This window comes from Scyliorhinus canicula, chromosome 6, assembly GCF_902713615.1.
Source record: "Scyliorhinus canicula chromosome 6, sScyCan1.1, whole genome shotgun sequence".
Taxonomy (NCBI): domain Eukaryota; kingdom Metazoa; phylum Chordata; class Chondrichthyes; order Carcharhiniformes; family Scyliorhinidae; genus Scyliorhinus; species Scyliorhinus canicula.
The window spans coordinates 59,095,622-59,117,943 of NC_052151.1; the positions used below are offsets into that span (position 1 = coordinate 59,095,622).

A 22,322-nucleotide genomic window follows, 5' to 3' on the forward strand; every position below is an offset into this window, starting at 1 on the left:
TGATCTTCCAAAATGCATCACCTCGCATTTGCCTGGATTGAACTCCATCTGCCATTTCTCTGCCCAACTCTCCAACCTATCTATATTTTGTTGTATTCTCTGACAGTCCTCCTCGCTATTTGCAACTCCACCAATCTTAGTATCATCTGCAAATTTGCTAATCAGACCACCTATACCTTCCTCCAGGTCATTTATGTAGATCACAAATATCAGTGGTCCGAGCACGGATCCCTGTGGAACACCACTAGTCACCCTTCTCCATTTTGAGACACTCCCTTCCACCACTACTCTCTGTCTCCTGTTGCCCAGCCAGTTCTTTATCCATCTAGCTAGTACACCCTGAACCCCATACGACTTCACTTTTTCCATCAACCTGCCATGGGAAACCTTATCAAACGCCTTACTAAAGTCCATGTATATGACATCTACAGCCCTTCCCTCATCAATTAACTTTGTCATTTCCTCAAAGAATTCTATTAGGTTTGTGAGACATGACCTTCCCTGCACAAAACCATGCTGCCTATCACTGATAAGTCTATTTTCTTCCAGATGTGAATAGATCCTATCCCTCAGTATCTTCTCCAACAGTTTGCCTACCACTGACGTCAAGCTCACAGGTCTATAATTCCCTGGATTATCCCTGCTACCCTTCTTAAACAAAGGGACAACATTAGCAATTAACATTAACAGATGTCTGTTAAGGCCCCAGCTATTTCAACCCTCGCTTCCCTCAGTAACCTGGGATAGATTCCATCCGGTCCTGGGGACTTGTCCACGTTAATGTCTTTTAGAATATCCAAAACTTCCCCCTTCCGTATGACAACTTGACCTAGAGTATTTAAACATCCATCCCTAGCCTCAACATCCGTCTTGTCCCTCTCCTTTGTGAATACCGATGGAAAGTACTCATTAAGAATCTCACCCATTTCCTTTGAGTCCACGCATAAATTCCCTGTTTTGTCTTTAAGTGGGCCAATCCTTTCTCTAGTTACCCTCTTGCTCCTTACATACGAATAAAAAGCTTTGGGATTTTCCTTAACCCTGTTAGCCAAAGATATTTCATGACCCCTTTTAGCCCTCTTTATTGCGCGTTTGAGATTCGTCTTACTTTCCCGATATTCCTCCAAAGCTTCATCAGTTTTGAGTTGCCTCGATCCTATGTATGCTTCCTTTTTCATCTTAGCTAGTCTCTCAATTTCACCCGTCATCCATGGTTCCCTAATCTTGCCATTTCTATCTTTCATTTTCACAGGAACATGTCTGTCCTGCACTCTAATCAACCTTTTCTTAAAAGACTCCCACATTTCAAATGTGGATTTACCCTTAAACAGCTGCTCCCAATCCACATTCCCTAGCTCCTGCCGAATTTTGTTATACTCTGCCTTTCCCCAATTTAGTACTCTTCCTTTCGGACCACTCTTGTCCTTGTCCATGAGTATTCTAAAACTTACGGAATTGTGATCTCTATTCCCAAAGTAATCACTGACTGAAACATCAACCACCTGGCCGGGATCATTCCCCAATACCAGGTCCAGTATGGCCCCTTCCCGAGTTGGACTATTTACATACTGCTCTAAAAAAAACCTCTCCTGGATGCTCCTTACAACCTCTGCTCCATCTACGCCTCCAACACTACATGAATCCCATTCGATGTTGGGGAAGTTAAAATCTCCCATCACAACCACCCTATTGCTCCTACATTTTTCTATAATCTGTCTGCATATTTGTACCTCTACTTCATGCTCGCTTTTGGGAGGTCTGTAGTAAAGTCCCAACAATGTTACTGCACCCTTCCTATTTCTCAGCTCAACCCATATTGCCTCAGTGCTCGAATCCTCCATCATGCCCTCCTTAATCACAGCTGTGATATCATCTCTGACGCGAAATGCAACTCCTCCACCCCTTCTACCTCCCTCTCTATCCCTCCTGAAGCATCTATACCCTGGGATATTCAGTTGCCAGTCCTGCCCTTCCCTCAACCAAGTCTCAGTAATGCCAATAACATCATATTCCCAGGTACTGATCCAAGCCCTAAGTTCATCTGCCTTACCTGCTACACTTCTCGCATTAAAACAAATGCACCTCAGACCACCTGTCCCTTTGTGTTCATCATCTCTTCCCTGTCTACTCTTCCCCTTAGTCACATTTAGTTTATTGTCTCGTATCTTACTGGCTTTAGTTGCAGCTTCTTTACTGACCTCTTAACTTCCTAATCTGGTTCCCATCCCCCTGCCACATTAGTTTAAAACATCCCCAACAGTGTTAGCAAAAGCACCCCCTAGGACATTGGTTCCAGTCCTGCCCAGGTGTAGACCATCCGGTTTGTAATGGTCCCACCGCCCCCAGAACCGGTTCCAATGTCCCAAAAATCTGAACCCCCTCCCTCCTGCACCATCTCTCAAGCCACGTATTCATTCTGACTATTCTTGAATTTCTACTCTGACTGCCCCATGGCACTGGTTGGAATCCTGAGATTACTACCTTTGAGGTCCAACTTTTTAACTTATCTCCTAACTCCCTAAATTCTGATTGTAGGACCTCATCCCTTTTTTTAACCTATATCGTCGGTGCCTTTATGCACCACGACAACTGTCTGTTCACCCTCCCCCTTTAGTATGTCCTGCAGCCGATCGGAGACATCCCTGACCCGAGCACCCGGGAGGCAACATACCATTCGGGAGTCTCGTTTTCGACCACAGAAACGCCTGTCTACTCCCCTTACAATTGAATCCCCTATGACTATAGCTCTGCCAGTCTTTTTCCCGCCCTTCTGTGCAGCAGAGCCAGCCATGGTGCCATGAGCCTGGCTACTACTGCCTTCCCCTGGTGAGTCATCTCCCCCAACATTATCCAAAACGGTATACCTGTTTTGGAGGGAGATGACCGCAGGGGACACCTGCACTGCCTTCCTGCTCTTTCTCTGCCTTTTGGTCACACATTCCCTGTCTCCATCACCAATTCTAATCTGCGGTATGACCAACTCACTAAACGTGCTATCCACGACCTCCTCAGCATCGCGGGTGCTCCAAAGTGAGTCCATCCGCAGCTCCAGAGCCGTCATGCGGTCTAACAGGAGCTGCAGCTGGACACACTTCCCGCACATGAAGGAGTCAGGGGCATTGGCTGCGTCTCTGAACTCCCACATTGCGCACGAGGAGCATAACACGGGTCTGGGATCTCCTGTCATTTTTACCCTTTACCGTAACTGATTACAAATATAGTATCAAATAATTAATAAGTGAAAGGAATAAAGATTTTACTTACCAATCACAATACTCACCAACACACGAAGAGTTAAATTTCTCCCAGCAACTGCTAACTGGAGCACTTTCCTTGCCAGCCAATCAGGTCACTGCTTTGCTGTGATGTCACCCTTCAAGGTAACTTTTTAAAGAGATAAACGTACCTTCCCAACAACCGCGGTTGTTTTTTTGGTTAGAGGAGGAGGTAGGTAGGGAAACACTGAGGAAGTGTTTCAGGTTTTACTGTCACTTGACAACAGCCACTTCACAAACCACCTTCAAATTACACTGGCCGCACTGCACGTATGACAATCTCCCCGGAACAGCCAATCAGTAGTTCCGCTCTGCTGGCCTCTTCACTCGAACACGTCAGGTCTCTTCCACAATAACACCTTCAAATTACGTTGTCGGCACTGCACGTATGCAAATCTCCCCGGAACAGCCAATCAGTAGCTCCGCTCTGCTGCCCTCTGCTGGATGCTTGACTTCACTTGAACACCTCGGGTCTCTTCCACAAGTACATTTTCAAATTACACTGTCGGCACTGCACGCATGCAAATCTCCCCAGAACAGCCAATCAGTAGCTCCGCTCTGCTACCCTCTGCTGGATGCTTGACTTTACTCGAACACCTCGGGTCTCTTCCACAAGTACACCTTCAAATTATGCTGTCCGCACTGCACGCATGCAAATCTCCCCGGAACAGCCAATCAGTAGCTCTGCTCTGCTGGAATTGAGCCATCATTTTTTTTTTAAATCATTCATGGGCTGTGGGCGTCTCCAGCTGGGCCAGCATTTGTTGCCCATCCCTAATTGTCCTTGAACTGAATGGCTTTCAGAGGGACATTTAACAGTCAACCACATTGATGTGGATCTGGAGTCACATGTAGCCAGACCAGGTGAGGAAGATAAATTTCCTTTACTAAAAGACATTAGTTACAACAAATTGACAATGGTTATCATGAGACTTTTAATTCCAGCTTTTTATCGAATTCAAATTTCACCATCTACCTTTGTGGGATTTGAACCAGAGTCCCGAGAGCATTAACCTGGGTGTCTGGATTACTAATAATTTTTTAATAATCTTTATTGTCACAAGTAGCCATACATTAACACTGCAATGAAGTTACTGTGAAAAGCCCCTAGTCGCCATATTTCAGCGCCTGTTCGGGTACACAGAGGGAGAATTCAGAACGTCCAATTCATCTAACAGCACGTCTTTCGGGACTTGTGGGAGAAATCCGAGAACCCAGAGGAAACCCATGCAGACACGGGGAGAACACCGCACAGACAGTGGCCCAAGCCGGGAATGGAACATGACCCTGCCGCTGAGGAGCAACAGTGCTAACCACTGTGGTTCTGTGCCGCCCCTACTTCCCTCAGATATGCCAGACAGTCATGGAGATGGATGGACCTTAGGAAAATCCTCTGGTGTTATGTGAAATGAGTGTGAGAGCTTAATCTCAGTTTGGATTTCATGAGGGAATAGAGACTGGAAGACGTGTTCTAGTTTACAGCTGGTGAAAAACCTACCTCACAGAGCCCTGTGGTAAAGAAAGCAATGAGTCCAATTAGTTGGGAAGTATTGAGAGCCAATACAAGGGACCCAGGCATCCACAGTCAAGAGACCTTGGAACGGAGATAAATTAAAGTAAATTCCAGAGGACTGTGCCATACCTGTGGGGAATCTGACAGTTTTTGTGACAATAAAAATTATTATTATAAGTCCTCAAACAGACTTAGGTGAAGTATCATTCATTTAATATTTCTTCTTTGATTTGCTGAAATAAATAGACTCTGCAATCCTTCAGGGTTTACTAATTGCTTTAAAACTAATTTAGCTCAGAATTCCAACGAAATAAATCTGACTGGGACGCCTCACCGCAAGGATTGCAGACATCATGGGCTGAATTCTCCGCCGTCAGGATTCTCCATTTTGCCGACAACCCGGGGGCTTCCCGGCGGCGTGGGGCTGCCCCACATTGGGAAACCCCATTGACCAGCCAGCGAAACGGGGAATCCCGATGGCGCCCCCATTTCTGGTGCGGTGGGACGGAGATTTAAGTTTAATCAATCGATTTGAATTGTATTTACTTCAGGATAGTTACCAATTTCTCAAACAGGTATCCCTATTTTCTACAGTGGTAACTTTTCAATTTTAAGAACTGAATATTGGTCTAAAACACATGAACCACATATTTGCAATAAAATAACCTTTGAATTTGACCCCTAGACTGTGCTTTGTCACTTGTGTGTGTCTGTGCAGGCACACCATCTCACATTTGACCTTTCAGGAGAGTTTTCCTGCCGTGAGGATCACTCCCACTGGATTGGTTTATTGTCACGTGTACCGAGGTATAGTGATAATTATTGTTCTGCTTACAGTCCAGACAGATCATTCCATAAATAAATAAAAAATAGGGCATACATAAATACACAATGTAAATACATAGCCACAGGCATCAGGTGAAGCATACTGCGGTGTAGTACTACTCAATAGAGAAGATCTCGAATCCTGATCTTCAATAATGCAGTGTATGGCGCCTGTTCTTGCTGTTTTCAATCACATGTTCTGTTGTTGTGACTCACTTGAGAATCTTCCGTACTTTTTCAAATTGTACGGACAACCTTTTTACCTGATGACGTCTGTGTAACTTTACTCATTTCCATTTACTTTGGATAGAATAAGAGCAACAGTGGAGAAAGTGGAGTTTCTGTGGCAACAAGCTCTTGCCAGGGCTCAGCTTTTGCAGAAGGATGTTCAGTGCAGGGAAAAGGCTCAGCAGGTAAAGCCCAAGCACAAAGTGTTTTATTGTATAATAATAAGAGTGCTTTATTCTTCAACGCGCCATCAAAAGGAGTGACAAATTTGCAAGTGGAAATATTGATTCAATGCCTGCTCTTGTGCAGTAGAATTAATTGCATCTGAATTGCTAATTTTAATGAATTTTACTGAATAGATATTGACTACAACATGTTGCAATGTGTCTCCTTATATAAAAGCGGGGGCGGCACGGCGGCACCGTGGTTAGCACTGCTGCCTCACGGCACCGAGTACCCGGGTTCGATCCCAGTCCGTGTGGGGTTCACACATTCTCCCTGTGTCTGTGTGGGTCTCACCCCCACATCCGGAAAATGTTCTGGGACGGTGGATTGGCCATGCTAAATTTCCCTTTAATTGGTAAAAAAAAGAATTACGTGCTCTAAATTTTTTTTTTTTTAAATACATAAAAACAAAATACTGAGACCTCGGCCCAATTTTCCACGAAGCGGAAATCACCTTCCCGTTGCCGCTCAGCTCGAACTTTTCGACACCCTGACAGTGCTCCGCATTTCTGGCCAAGTCTTCTGAGCCTGGCTTCTTCAGAACTGTGAAGCATTCAAACTCACAAAGAACTCCATCGCTGCACTGCAGCATCTGGGGGAAGACGAGCTGCACCCCCCCAACCCCCACCACCACCCCTTTTTAAGGCACTCGCTGCTAAATTTAAATGTCCAGTGTGAGTGTTGGTGTGTGAATGGGGAGGTGGGTGAGGTATGTGGGTGGGAAAGTGGGTGGGATAGCAGGTGGGTGGTCAGGTCGGGAAGGATAATCGGGTCTGGGCCGGTCGGGTTGAGTCAGGGAGATAGTCGAATGATGTGGGTCGTTAGGTCAGGCTGGGGAGGTAATTGAGTTGGGTCAAGTGGATTAGTGAAGGTCATAGTCAGGCCGAGTCAGTGGGTAATGGATGGTCGGGGTAGTTGGGTCAGGTTTTAGTTCGGTGGGGGGTAGTCAGGGGGTAAGTTGCAGTGATTGGGATGGTTTGAGTTCTGTAATTACCCAGGAGTTAGATTACGATTTTTCTGTTGCATGTTTCCTTATAGACAGTTGACAGACATCACACTAATATTTAGTTTTAAGCTTTGATTCTGACTAATTGGCAACTGGTAATGCTGCAGTGCTCTCATTGAGTATAGCCACTATCCTCAGAATATTTCCACATGACTGATGTCTTGTATAAGAAATTGGTTCAACCTGGGTGTTTTTACATGTATTAAATTACCTATCTTTGACATTAGCTGCCTTTCCTTTACTTCCCCCTATGCTGCTGAAACCTTCATCCTTGCTTTTACCTCCTCCAGTCTCAATTAAGCCAATGTTGGCCTGGTCAGCCATCCATCCTTCACCCTTTCTAAATGCCAGTCCGTCCAAAACTCTGTTCTCAGTTTCCCATCTTGTAGCAATCCCTGCCTGCCCGCCACATCAATTATCACTTATCTGCATTGGCTCTTGGTACCCCACCACCTCAAATTTAAAGTTATCATCCTTGTATTTACTTTCCCCCAAAGTCTCACTCTTCCCTATCTTTGTAACCTCTTCCAGGATCACAGGCTTCTCCACTGTACTCTCCTTGGCTTTGTTTGGTTATGGTAGGGATCACAATGGATGCCTGGCCCTGTCGTCACTCAAATCTGTATAACGCACTTTGCACAGGGGGCTCTTGGGGGAGAGCTCAGGTGTGGGAAGCTTGGCTCTTGCATTTTCTTCCTTCACCTGTATTACAGAGCCCTGAGGTGTAAGTCATAGCAGTCTATTGCATCCACTGTTGAGATCAGCTTACTTATAAACAGAGCAGGATTGAATTATTGATGTTCCTGGCCTCTGTGACTCATCTCTACTCCAAGCGGAGTACTTAGCAGCTAAGGGAATACGTACCAGCATCAGAGACATTATAATTCCCATTTTATACTGCATTTGGGTTTCTGAATTTCAATAGCATTCGGGTGGTTCTGTATGGCAGAGTATTTCAAATAAAGAGTGACTTACTTTAGCAATGCTCATCAATAAAGATACCATCAGCCTCTCGGTGCAGAGAAAACTGATGCCGTAATGCAGGACACATTGGGCCTGCGCATAGCAAAGGATTGCATTGTACCAGCAGTTTTGGAAGTTCTCGCAGACACGTTTTCTTCTTTTTATTTTGCTTGTAGATTATGGACTTGATCACTACTGAAGGAATGGGGAAGATCCATTCATACAAGTTAGAAATTGCAAATAATTTGAGCCAAGCAGAGATTCTAAAACTGGATTATGATGTTGCCATTTATAACCCTGCAATGGTGAGTTTCTTTTATTCTTTTTTTATTTTGTATTATGAAATATTCAGTATTTTGGAATCCTATAAATGTACTGCTACCATTCATTTCTTAAAAAACAAATGAAAGTGTGTTTAAATGTAATGTAAATTATTCTATCGTACCAATTTACAATATCAGGACAAAATTGTATATTTGTGCTAAGCATGTAGGCCAGGATTCTGTGGGGTCCGCAAGGGTCTCGCCAATGGGGGAATCAGCAGGGAACCTCGGTTGCTTCCATTGGGGAGGTTCTGCAGAATTGGGTGTCTTTCAGGTACTGGTGGCCTCTATCAGGCCTTCTCTAGAATTGAGGGCCCCGGTGGTGGAAGTCCTACCTGCCGAGAGCTGCCAGCCAATCAGGAGCTGACAGCTCTGCAGCTGGCAGCAATGCACCCACCAGAGGTCGCCGATCATCATGGGACCCGAGACTAAGGGTGAGTGAAGGGTGAATGGGGGCCGTGGGAGTGGAGGTGGCAGGGGATGGGGAGCTAGGGTCTTGGAGGCAGGGGCTGTATTTCAGCACCGCCTTTCCTCCCTTCCCAATGCCAGGTCCCTCAGCTCCTCCCAGGAGGCAGCTGGCAAACCTAACAGGTGTTTAAAAGCAAATTACTGTGGATGCTGAAATCTGAAATAGAAAATACTGGACAATCCCAGCACGACAGCCTCTGTGGTGAGAGAAGGGAGCTCACGTTTTGAGTCTGGATCACAATTTACCTTGAATAACAATGAAAGTTTCCTATTCATTGTGGATTTGGTGTTTTGACTCTATCCTAGCAATTTTAAAAAATTGTTTGCATTGTCCATGCTATTTTACAGAAGTTGATCGCCGAATCGAGGAGAGTGTTGCAGGATCTTGGCAAAATAACCAAAGAGAAACCTGGTGGTAAAGAGGAGAACTGCAAGGAGAAATTGAGCAGATTACAAGATATGTTCCGCATAGCTGTCGAACTACCCCGCCAAACTTTAAAAGCAGTTTATGATTTCTACTACATCTTTGAAAAAGTAGGTAGCAGACCGGGATGGCTGGGCATCTGGCTGGAAACAAAGATTCATTTAAGTGCTATAAACTATCTCTTTTATGAAGGTGAACCCCTCTGTGTTTAAGAAATTGGTTTAACTGTAGGTTCAATCTTGAGCATCGAACATGGCATTCTCTTACAGATACTGAACAACTTGCTGGACCGTTCCTTCTAAAATTTTCTGTTTCTGTGATTTCATATCATCGGTATTCAGGCTATTACTCTTGTAACTGATAAGCATTAATCATTTGATTTAATTTAATTCAGCAATGTTAAAGGAACAAAGTACTTTTACCTGTTCATCACAGATAGCTGTTCCGTTGTTACTGAATAATGGAAAGTTGTATCACTTCTGACTAGTTGGTTGAAAACCAGTTCTTCTTTATACCTAAGACTGGTTCTGATATATGTTTCACTTAAACCAGTTAAGGCAAACTAATTGTGGCATCTCCAAAAGCAAGTGCAAAGGTGCTCCATACACTCTCCATTTTCCAAAGCCTGCCCATACCACAAGTGTCTGCTTTCACATTGATACTTCATTTAAATAATTTTATTCGCCTTTCCAAAAACATTGGCATGCAACTGCCAAAAGAAGAAGCTTTTTTAATGCAAATATTTAACATCAGTCTGAAGAGAAACTGCACAATTTTGGGTAAATTTCAGCATTTAACCTGGCATTTCCTGGACAGTAAGATCCTCAAAATGGACCACATGTCTTACTGCACCCTTAACCCTGACGCCACAACCGGGAGCATTTTGAAAGGGGCCTATCACTGGATATCCAAAGTGCCCTCCTGTCTCGGATACTAGGCTCCTTTTAATACGCAAATGACCTGATTTCCATTTCAGGTTGGAACTGATCGGAGTGTATGCAGTGTCATGCGGTCACCACCCTCACCACGGTAGCACAGTGGTTAGCACAGTTGCTTCACAGCTCCAGGGTCCCAGGTTCGATTCCCGGCTTGGGCCACTGTCTGTGCGGAGCCTGCATGTCCTCCCCATGTCTGCGTGGGTTTCCTCCGGGTGCTCCTGTTTCCTCCCACAGTCAAAAGATGTGCAGGTTGGCCATGCTGAATTGCCCTTAGTGTCCAAAAAAAAGGATTCACCTGAGGAAGGAGCAGTGCTCCGAAAGCTAGTGATTCGAAACAAACCTTTTGGACTTTAACCTGGTGTTGTATGACTTCTTACTGTCCAAATAAAAAGGTTAGGTGGGGTTACTGGATTATGCGGATAGGGTAGAGGTGTGGGCTTGGGTAGGGTGCTCTTTCCACGGGCTGGTGCAAATTTGATGGGCCGAATGGCCAACTTGTGCACTGTCAATTCTATGATTCACCTCCACTCTTACCTTGTTGGCAATGGTGTGATTTTGGCTTTGACCTAGCAGCTGCATCTTGGTTTGTTACTATGCAACCTTGCCAACCGGATACCAGTGAGACTCTGGCCTAACAGTTGCAGCCGATCTCCTGTTCGTGATTACTGGTAAACCTGGTTGGTTGCCGAGAAGTCACAATTGGCCCCTTTATGTTGCAGATTAAGTGCGTCTTTTACTTAAGTTTTTAATCTGAATATTCACCCAGATTTTAAAGTAGTATTTGAAAAACGGTTCCTTCTAGGTTGCTGGCTGGTATCATTTACTGCTGCAAGAAGTATTATTTAAGGAGGCGGTATATGCTCATGATGTACACATGTCGAGGTTTCCTCTTGAGGCAGCTATCTGTCTTAAACCAAACTGGCAGCACCAGGCTAATCGCTTCCTAAATAAAGCTCCTCTTCCAGCCGTGGAAGAATTGATTCAGCTCAGGGATTTGGCTGACTGTATTCCGGATGCACTTCAGAGAAGAAGGGGAAAACTTCTATCCCATCAGTAAGTATTGCTATGTTTTCAAATGTATCAAGAGAGATATACAAGTCAGCTGTTGTCTTTTTAAAAAATCTTTTTGCCTCAATATTTATTTTTCCTCGATACAGGTGCTTAATTGCAAGAAAGTTACTGACCTCTCTGGGGCAAGTCTTGCTGGTCGATTTAGAAAAAGCAATTCAGTGGCAAGAAATGTATTTAGCAATGTTTCATCGTGCTAATTCATCTGTTGATACCAGGATGAGCGAAGGTGCTACCGTAGCAACGAGAAGTGCCAGTGATGTGAACGTTATTGAGGAACAGTTTGTTGAAAGTAATGTACATGAACCAAAGACAGAAAATGGTTTTGAACCGTATGTATCCTCTGGAGAAAAGAATTCTCAGGGAAGTGAGAAAATTGAACACCGTAGGGGTAATCATGATTGTGGCCATGTTGACGCCAAGTTGCAATTAACAACTTTTCTATCCACTTATCAAACTGTTCTTGTTCAACCTGAACAAAAAGGGAGGGCATTAACCAAAGAAACCCTTTCTTTAAGTTCTTTTGACTCTGGAATTGATGGAGCTGGGAGCTGCAATTTTGAGACTGGAAGTTATGAAGTAGCCAATGGGGTACACATGGTAAAAAGGAACTCCGGATTATCACTTAAAAATAAAACAACAAAACTCAGTGAAGAGGATAGAGTGAATGGGAGTGAGTCTGATGAATGGTCAGAATTTGATAAGTTTGGGTTTGCTGATGCATCATCCGCATCGACTGGAGTACAGCCCCTTTCAAAACGAAATGCAATGGCTTTAAACTTTGAGATAAAAGTGAGCCGTTCAGCTAGCTTGCCTAAGAATCCTTGGATCAGCCTTCCCGTTGAGGATCTTGAAAAGTCCTATATGGTCACAATTACCCCAAAAAAACCTATATCGGAGACCGATCTCAAACTTACAATAACTGGCAGCTGTAATATGGCGCATAAGAATGAAGAAAGAAGTGTGGACCGCCTTATTGACTCAGCTCCAAGACGGAACAGCCTCGAGGCACCATCGGTTCAGGTGAAAGGTTCAGAAAAGGAGCAAGCTTTGGTCTTTGAGGAACTTGATGTGCAACCTGTTGGAAAAATTAATTGCGTACAATTCTGCATGGACCATACTTTGAATTCTACAAAACAGTTTGATGAAGATCTTAAAGATACGATCCCAGAAGTGCAGTGCGATAATTACGAGCTTTGTGGACCCAAAAGACAACTGGAAGGGGATCAAAATAAAAGGTATTACATTGCTGTGTTCCTCGCTGTCCCATTTTCTGACAAACCGCTCCCACGTGCTTTTTAAAATTTCATTTAAAAGGATTAAATCCCTCTTGATATCGGCCAAGCAATATGATCTTCATTTCCTCTTCAATTGGGACCCAATAATTATAGCTATAGTGCAGTTGGAGGCCATGTGGAGCTACCCACTTAAGACCATTCACTTGTCCTTTCCCCAGAACCCTTCAAAGTTCTCCTCTTCAGATGTTTATCCAATTCCCTTTTGAAAGTTTTATTATTAAATTTGCTTTGATCATTCTTTTCTGCAGTGCATCTCAGATTTTCTCTTCTCGTCTCTGGGTCGTTTACTGGTCCCCTTTATATCAGTGCCCTCTGCTTATTGACTCTCCGGCCACTGGGAGCAACTTCTCCTTATTTACTCGAATGAAATGCTTCATGATTTGGAACGGTTCTATTACATCTCTCCTTCACCTTCTCTGCTTCAAGGAAAATAACCCGAGCTGCTCCAGTCTTTCCACGTAACTTAATGTCCTCACCCTTGTTATTATTCCAGTAAATGCTTCCTCAGTTCCTTGACGTGTGGTGCTTGGGCGATGTACTCTTGAGTGGGTTAGGTGCAAGAGCTCCTCAGGATGTGACCCCAAATCTGGTTTTGTTATTTTATTATTTCATTTGTTTAATGCATAAAGTTCCTTAAGGTTGACCGTTATCTTATTTAAAATGGGTAGATCATTCATTGGTGTGCATTAACTTACTAATGAGGCATGCCACAGAATGATAGCACATGAGTTTGGTCCACTATTTCCCTCCCCATCCAAGTCCAGTGCTGCTTTCTGCTGGTCTGTTAAGAGGGGATGCTGTTTGGAAGGTGAGGCAATTCTTCATAAAGCAGCTTAATAAAATCAGATGCAACCAGCACAATTCTTGCATTCATGTTCAGCCGCCAAGAGAGAGTCGAAAGCAGATGGATCAGGTCAACCTCCTCCAACCTCTTGCCAAACGTGGAGAGGGAAGAAAGTAAACAAATATGGATTCGGAAAATGCTATAATCACTTAGCAGCTGAGGCAGCGTTTATAGAGGGAACAGCTGGGCAGTGGGTTAGCAGTGCGGCCTCACGGCGCCGAGGTCCCAGGTTCGATCCCGGCTCTGGGCCACTGTCCGTGGTGGAGTTTGCACTTTCTCCCTGTGTTTGCGTGGGTTTCGCCCCCACAACCCAAAAATGTGCAATCTAGGTGGATTGCCCACGCCAAATTGCCCCTTAATTGGAAAAAATGCATTCAGTACTCTAGATTTAGAGGGAACAGCTGGCTTAATGTTTCGGTTGGGGACCCTTTGCCAGAGCTAGCTTCCTTCTTTCCATTTTACTATACGGTACAAAATATGCAAGACGGTTCTCTAAATCACAATCATTAACTTATTCTACTTCCTATGTGTAGCGGCTGTCCTGCGTTAAGTGATTCAAAGCTGTATCACAAAGACATCAAGGAACAGGAAAAACTTCAGGGCGATATTGAAAAGCTCCTGCTGATGACAGCCAAAATCTTGGAGGTAAGGGTGCAATACTTCTGTGTGCTTGAATCGTTTCTCTATATTTCCTCATTAATGCCAGTATGAACAAAGGAAGTGAAGGCTCAGTTGCCACAGGTTGGAGTTGGAAAAGGTGTCTGAAACCACAGGATAAGAGGGTGAGGTGGCGGCATGGTAGAACAGTTGTTAACACTGTTGCTTCACAGCGACAGGATCCCAGGTTCGATTCCCGCTTGGGTCACTGTCTGTGCGGAGTCTGCATGTTCTCCCCATGTCTGCGTGGGTTTCCTCCGGGTGCTCCAGTTTCCTCCCATAGGTTCCAAAAGACGTGCTTGTTAGGTGAATTGGACATTCTGAATTCACCCTCTGTGTACCCGAACAGGTGCCGGAATGTGGCGACTAGGGGATTTTCACAGTAACTTCATTGCAGTGTAAATGTAAGCCTACTTGTGAGAATAAAGATTATTATATTCCATAATAGACCATCATAGCTGTGATCCAGGTGGTTCCCCAGTGTGACACCTGTTGGAAGTAAGTGGAGTTAAAGGAAGGGTCTTGCGGCCAAAAAGCAAACCTGTATTTTGGTTTACGAGAAGCTAACTGACCTCTTTGTGTTCCCTTCGTTATATGAGAGAGTTACAGTGCTTAAGCCAGCGCCCTTCCTTCCAGTTCTTTGTTTGGTGCCAACAATATGGATAATGACGCAGGTTTTACAGGGTTCAAAATGATTCCATCTTTTGGATGCAGGAGGAAGAAGGTGTGCTCAGACAAGAAAAGGATCTGGAGTTTCTTTTACAATTGGAAGACCATGGTGACACTGAAGAGAACAGCACAATCGCTGACATGGACAGCGACCAAGGCATTGTGAGCAATGAGAAGGTAGTCCTCTCCTAAAATAATCTTCCTGGGATTTATTTTGTGATTCTCAGTAGCCAGCTGTTTGAGTTACTGTCACTTAATTCTGATTATTCTGGGGGGCATGGTGATGCAGCGGTTAATGCTGCTGCCTCACGGCACCGAGGACCCACGTTTGATCTCAGACCCAGGTCAGTTAATTAGAGAAAAAATAATTGGGTACTCTAAATGTAAAAAAAAATTCTGATTATTCAGCAGATGAAAATTTACTTTGATAACAGGGTTGGACATTAGTGAACACGGTTGAATTCAAATTTACTTTACCATCGCCACCTGCAATCTTAGCACTGTTCTTTTTAGATTGTGATTATACCTTGTCTATCTGGCACACAAATATAGGTATCGCCCACCATGATTTTCCAGTTGTTAAAGTTTTATTTTTAAAAAAATAATTTTTATTAAAATTTTCACAAAATATCAATAACAGAAAATACTAAGAAGAGAGAAAACAACATCCCCCCCCCCACCCCTCCCCCCTATACAAAAAAGAAGAAATAAATTATCAAAAAACAAATATACACGTCCCTTCAGCCCAAAACAAAGGGACGGCCTCCACCCCCCGGGTTGCTGCTGCTGCCGGCCTTATTTCTACCGTTCTGCCAGGAAATCCAGGAATGGTTGCCACCTCCTGAAGAACCCCTGCACTGATCCCCTTAGGGCAAATTTCACCCTCTCCAATTTAATAAACCCCGCCATATCGTTGATCCAGGCCTCGACGCTTGGGGGTCTCGCATCCTTCCACTGAAGAAGAATCCTCCGCCGGGCTACTAGGGACGCAGAGGCGTGCCAGCTGTAACAGGCCAAACTTGACCCCCTTCTTATGGAGCACTGCCTTCGTCCGATTGAAACCAACCCTTCTCTTTGCCACCTCCGCACTCCAGTCCTGGTAGATCCTGACCTCCGCATTCTCCCACTTACTACTCCTCTCCTTCTTCGCCCATCTCAGCACGCACTCACGGTCGACGAAGCGGTGAAAACGGACCAGCACCGCCCGAGGCGGCTCGATTGGCGTGGGTTTCCTCAGCAGCACCCGATGGGCACCCTCCAGCTCCAAGGGTCCCTGGAACGACCCTGCACCCATTAGCGAGTTCAGCATCATAGTCACATGGCCCCCAAATCCGAACCTTCCAGCCCCTCTGGGAGGCCTAGAATCCGCAGGTTCTTCCGACGGGCGCCAGTTGTTAAAATTGATGTACTGAAAATTCCTGGGCATCATGTCTGTATTTTCCTGACATGTGACATATTGCCCTTACACTGACAGAATTTTTTTCCTGAAAACATCAGGACAGATGTTTGCCGTCTGCATTTCTCCTCCTTTTGGTGCTGAGCTCTGCGTACAAGGAGTGCAGGTCAGGAATTCAGGCACAAGAATTCCACCATCCCATTTGTTTGGGTTTGCAGGAAGCACTGAAGAAAAAAAGCTGATCCCGTTAGTGATCTTTGTAAAAATGTTAGCATTTTGTTGAAAGTAAATTCTATGACTGATTTTTTTTTATTAGTAGTCTTTTGTAGGAGTCGTGACTAAAGCAAGGGCAATTCAATATGGTACATTTGACATGAATGCTATTCTTTGCGCTCAGGTTGAGAAATGAGTGCCCTGGGGAAATTGAGCTCTTTTCCAATTTGCTACCTGAAAGTCAGCATCAAATAGTTGTAGTTCAGGTGAAGTGCAAGCCAGGTATGTGCTGTCCAATTAAGTATTTTAATCCTCAGTGTTGGAAGAACACTTCACCAGTGCACCCATGCCAGATTAACAGGCATCCTTACAGAATCCTTGGCTGGTCCTTTCCAGCCTTCATGCTGGTAGGAGATCTCAATGACTCGCTGGCCCCATTTTGTGATTTTTGACTGAGACGGTCAGTTTGTGTTGGCTTTGGTCCATAGGCGATAGATGTCCAAATACAGAAAAACCTGGACAATATCCAGGCTTGGGCTGACAAGTGGCAAGTTACATTCACGCCACACAAGTGCCAGGTAATGATCATCCCCTACAAGAGAGGATCTAACCACACCCTCTTGACATTCAATGGCATTGCCATCACTGAATCCCCCACAATCAACATCTTGGGGGTTACCATTGATCAGAAACTGAACTGGACTAGCCACATTCATACCATGTCTACCAGGACAGGTCAAAGGCTAGAGGTCCTACGGCAAGTAACTCTCCTCCTGATCCCCCAAAGCCTGTCCACCGTCTACAAGGCGTAAGTCAGGAGTGTAATGGAATACTCTCCACTTGCCTGGATGAGTGCAGCTCCAACAACACTCAGAAAGCTCAACACCATCCAGGACAAAGAGAAGCCGGCTTGATTGCTCCCCCTTCCTCCCCTTCCACAAACATTCAAACCCTCCACCACCGTCGAACAATGGCAGCCGTGTGTACCATCTGATCAAGATGCACTGCAGTAACTCACCAAACATCCTTTGACAAAACCTTCCAAACCCAGGACCACTACAACCTAGAAGGACAAGAGCAGCAGGCACCTGGGAACCCCACCACCTGGAGGTTCCCCTCCAAGTCACTAACCACCCTGACTTGAAAATATATTGCCGTTCCTTCACTGTCACTGGGGCAAAATCCTGGAGCTCCCTTCCTAATAGCCCAGAGGGTGTACCTACATCTTAAGGACTGCAGCAGTTCAACTCATCACCACCTTCAGAAGGGCAAGTAGGGATGGGCAATAAATGCTGGCCGAACCAGCAACGTCCACATCCCATAAATGAATTTTTTTTAAATTTAAATGCCCAATCTGAACTGTTTTGGGGATGTTACATCCTGGATTGATTCTTGGCTCCTACCTAGTCTGGGCTATGATCAACCCATTTCTCATGCGGAGAGGACAGTGTGCAAATTCACCCACTCAATCTCCTGATCTTTAGTATTTTTAAGTAGCTCATTTACTAACGAATCTTTTGTTCCAGGTCATGATGTCCCTGAGTGAGCTGTCAGAAGCTGGTGTGATTGGATTGGAGGGCGATGAGTGGCCTGAAATGGAATGGCAGAAATGTCACGGTAGTTGCACCCATTCACGTTTAGCATGCGGTATGGGCTGCGTGCAACAAGATGGAAGCTTCAAACCTTACAGTGGGGTTTTCACAACAGGCTGTAAAGCTTCTGTTTCAACTCCAGGGTCGTATTGGGGCTTACACAATAACCCCAGGTTACTGCAAGAACTGAAGGAACTAAATCAAATTGAGGACAGAATTCTGGAAGAGAACTTGAAATTAAGAGAGTTGTGTTCCTCTGAGGACGAGCAGAATGTTCCAACGCAAAACCCAGACAAGTCAAACCCAAGCAAAGACCGAATGAAGTTCTTGACTGAGTTGGAGAGAGAAAGGAAAGAGGTTGAGAAAATGGAGCAAAGTCTCGCGAGAGAAGAACAAATGAAATACACAAATTCAAAGAAACTGCCGCAAATATCTTCAAAGGCAGGATGTGGTCATCAAAGGAAAAAAGCTATGAAACCATCTGCACAAGTTCAGAGTTCTTATTCAAAACCTAGCCCAAGAGCTGAAGTAAAAAGCCAATGTGGATTAACAGATGTGAATTTAAAGTCTAGTAAATCCAGCTACTCTGTAAATGGCTTTGGTTCAGACTCCAGTAAGGACCAATCTTGCCTCAAGCATACCTCAGTCAAAATTCCTCCACTTGTGAAGGGAGTATGTATCTCAAAAAGAAAGGCCACCAGAAATGTACATTGCAAAACAAATGACTTGCCAGACCCCATTCTTGGACCGGTTATTAATAATGCTGCTCCTATGCACAAAGGAAGTGACGCAACAGGTATAAAAGATAACCAAACATTTAATACTCATCTACATGCACAGGTTACTCCTTCAAAGAATAAGGAAACTATTGAAGATAATGAAAGTTATACAGCTGGCTGTAAAAACCAAGGCGAACTCACTGTGCAAACTAAAGAAAAGCCAACGCCAGCACCACGGACTAACATACTGGTGAAAGTGGAAAATGTTCTGGCTTCCCCGTGTTCTCAGCAGTCCTCTGGGGACTCTGTTGGAAATGCTGTAATGCTGGAGAATAGAAGGGAAGTCCAGCTGAGAGTTCCCATGCCCAAACCCAGAAGATCTATTAACTTGCGCCAAACCAAAACCTGCTCAAATCAGTGTTCAGAAAATTCCAGTGCTTTGTGGAAACCTAGTGAACATCAGGAATCTTCAGAGTTTGTGGGAAACTGTCCAGTTTCAAAGGAGTCCAAAGTGCAAGAACCAGTGACCGCTATTGCAACACCTGAACCAAATCCACAGATGGAGAACGAAAGTCAATCGAATGATACCAAAATGGACCACGTAGGCGTAAATTCTCCCAACTTGTCTGACAGCTCAACAAACACGCATGTCGGTCCAGTAAGTTGTAAGAAAGATGATCCTGCCACTGAAGCAAGCTCTTCTGTAAGCACTGGGAAGAGAAAAATGTGTTTTGGGGAAAAAGACTCCAAATTAGTAGTGACATCAGATGTATATGGTGAGAGTAAATATGATGCACAACACAGTCCCTTATTTAATGAAGCAATACAGAAAACCAGCGCAAGCAGCAGAAGGAGCTTAGGATCAAGAGAGGATCGCATCCTTGAGATGTTGCAGTCTAAAGAGTCCAGAAGCAATGAGGCTCAGAAGGATTCTTTACACAGAATTGATGATACAAGCCATAAGCATGATTGTCCAAATCGAGATTTGCATTCTGTATTTGAAGATTGTCTTGCAAATGTGTCTGTGGCACATAAACCACCAATCAATGCACACATTTTCCAAGTATCTCTTATGAAGGTAATCAAAGATGATTTTTTAAAAAAATAATTGTTGTGATGTAATTTTTATGATCTCAATTGTACACGCTGAGTCTCCAAGAAGCTTGAATTTTAGCCTTGATTGGCTTTTTTTTAATGAGAATTTTTCAGGACAACAGGAGAAGATTTACGAAGAATGAGCTGATCTAATTTCAAATAGCGTGCAAGGAAATCTTTTTCCCCCCTTCCTGCCAAACCCCCCCACCAAATGTCAGGATCTCCACAGTGAACTGACTAAACTGCTGGGAGCTGTGAAAAGGCACCCTTTTTTTTCTCAAAATATCTCCTGAACTGATATTTCTGGACGCAGCAAAAAAAGTGATGTCACAACATGGATTGAGAGGATTAGCCATAATGAGGCAGCCCTAATTTGCATTTTTGATATAAATGCTCGCGTTCTTGAGAGGTGGAGGCGCACTCGAATCTTGTGGGCAGTGCCGAGGGAAAATGGTGAGGCTGGAGCAAGGGCAGGCCGCAGATAAGAACTCCCCACAATTTGACAATTTCTAGCGGTTACGTGAGTGAGTCTGACAGGCGACAAGTTACTTGTTTTTTTTTTAAAACAATGCATTATTTGAACACTGAAATTGACCAGCTTTTTAAAAAATCAAATTAAGCTAACAGAAACTCTGGTTGGTAAAGAATTCTGATTGGCAGAGTGCCAGATAACACACTGTTTACTGAAATTACGGTGGAGATAGAAGGGTTAAGGTTAGTTTATCTGTCAAAATTTCCCAACATTGGGACGACCCGGTGGCACAGTGGTGAGGATTGCTGCATCATAGCTCCAGGGACTATGGGGGTGGGGCGGAAGATTGGGCCTAGAGGGGTGCCCTTTCGGAGGGTCGGTGCAGATTTGATGGGCTGAATGGCCTCCTTCTGCACGGTAGGAATTCTATAATGCAGCTCTGGGAGGAGCTGGGAATCACTGACAGCAACATGTCAATTTCCATATTTAATTTTCCATGTGCAGAGGTCAGAGATTGGTGTCAGTTTTGTAGTTGTAATGGTGGCGAATGCTAGTACAAAATCCATGTTTTTGCGTGGGTTTCGCCCGCACAACCCAAAGGTGTGCAGGGTAGATGGATTGGTGAGGCTAAATTTCCCCTTAATTGGAAAAAATAAATTGGGTACTCTAAATTTATTTTTAAAAAAAGAAGTGGTGGCAGTGGACTCCGTCCACTGTGGATCCCGGACGAATTTAGCGGCACTGGACATTGTCTTGTCCGCAGCCGGCACGCCGAGTTCTTGACCACTAGGACCACACGTGGCCCGTGCCCGTCGGGAACTCGGCCCATCGGGGGTACAGCATCGTGAGTGGGCCGGCTGAAGATGCAGCAACTGCACGCAGAGCGCATCCCGAAGATGCTGATTTCGAGAGGGTGCCTGCCCCGGATCGGCGTCAGAAGCCTTCTCCACCCAATCACCGATCCCGATTTCGGCGTCGGGCTACAGAGAATCCTGCCCATTGTGCCCCACCTCCATTACCACTCATTTCCTTGAGAGCCCTGGATCCCCCTGTGTCAATTCTCCACCTTGGTTATCTGAATCACCCTGAGTTAACTTGTCTTTCTTTCGATTTTTCTTTCTCCTGCATCCATGGAGAGGAAAAGACCGACGGCAGGATTATCCAGTTCTTCCCACTGCAGAATCATCCGGTCCCGGCAAAGTCCACCTCAGCCATGGATTCTCCGGTGGCAGGATGGGAGAGCCATGGAAGTGCCCTAGTCTTTGGTGGGACCGGACGATTCCGTCGGCGGGCAAATGGCGAGCCGCCTCCGCCACAGGAAAACCCGCCACGGGAGAGGGAGGGCTGGAAAACTGCAGCCCAAGAAATGAAACATGCCCGTTCTTGCCCACATATTTTATCCCTTTTTAGCTCATGTAAGTGGTTCCAGAGTTTGAAAATGGCAAATATTTCCGATCTTTGACCATTAGCAGTTGGTCAGGGCAAACTATCTGCAGGTCTTCTCGTCCCTTCCAGCAGCATTGATAGGCTGTGATTTGCCTCATCCTCCTGACGTCTATCCATTTATGGGATTTAGCATTTCAGGACCTCTTTATTTTGTTCTTTTTCGTCTTGTATTAATATTGGTTACCGTGTCCCAGACAATATGCATCTTCCTGATGTACTTTACTCCAGTGTTTTGAAAATGATTCACAACATGAATGCGTTTTTAAAGGTCCGCCACAGTATGCAGGCAATTCAAAGCTCAGAATGTCATCCGTAAGAGTGGGGAATGAGTACAGGCCGTTAACACATGTATTTTCTGTCTCTGGCAGGTTTCTGATTATAACATACCAATTGTATTAGACACGGGCTCTGGACTGATGAAAGCTGGCTTTGCAAATCAGGACCTACCAACTACAATATTTCCAACAGTGTTTGGACGACCCAAATATGAGGTGAATATTACTGACCTATCCACTTACTAGGAAGCATCCAGACTAATCAGAATTTTCTGATTATTTTATTGAAAGAAAGTTTTTACATAGGGCGGGATTTACAGATCAACCCGCACCGCATGTTTTTCAGCGGGGTTTATCGACCCCGCGCGCTGTCAACTGGATTTCCCGGTG

The 22,322-nt window shown here is 44.7% G+C and overlaps 1 protein-coding gene across 2 annotated transcripts in view; it reads left to right on the forward strand.

Moving 5' to 3' along the window:
• Nucleotides 1-22,322, forward strand: part of LOC119967165 — a 157,311-nt gene that overhangs the window by 86,055 nt on the left and 48,934 nt on the right. For both annotated transcript variants that reach the window (XM_038799328.1, XM_038799329.1), the window contains 9 exons: nt 5,924-6,026; nt 8,212-8,340; nt 9,175-9,360; nt 10,991-11,241; nt 11,346-12,494; nt 13,932-14,043; nt 14,770-14,901; nt 17,860-19,722; nt 22,026-22,148. In XM_038799328.1, coding sequence (XP_038655256.1) covers nt 5,924-6,026; nt 8,212-8,340; nt 9,175-9,360; nt 10,991-11,241; nt 11,346-12,494; nt 13,932-14,043; nt 14,770-14,901; nt 17,860-19,722; nt 22,026-22,148 — 4,048 coding nt within the window. The remainder of the gene's footprint in view (nt 1-5,923; nt 6,027-8,211; nt 8,341-9,174; nt 9,361-10,990; nt 11,242-11,345; nt 12,495-13,931; nt 14,044-14,769; nt 14,902-17,859; nt 19,723-22,025; nt 22,149-22,322) is intronic.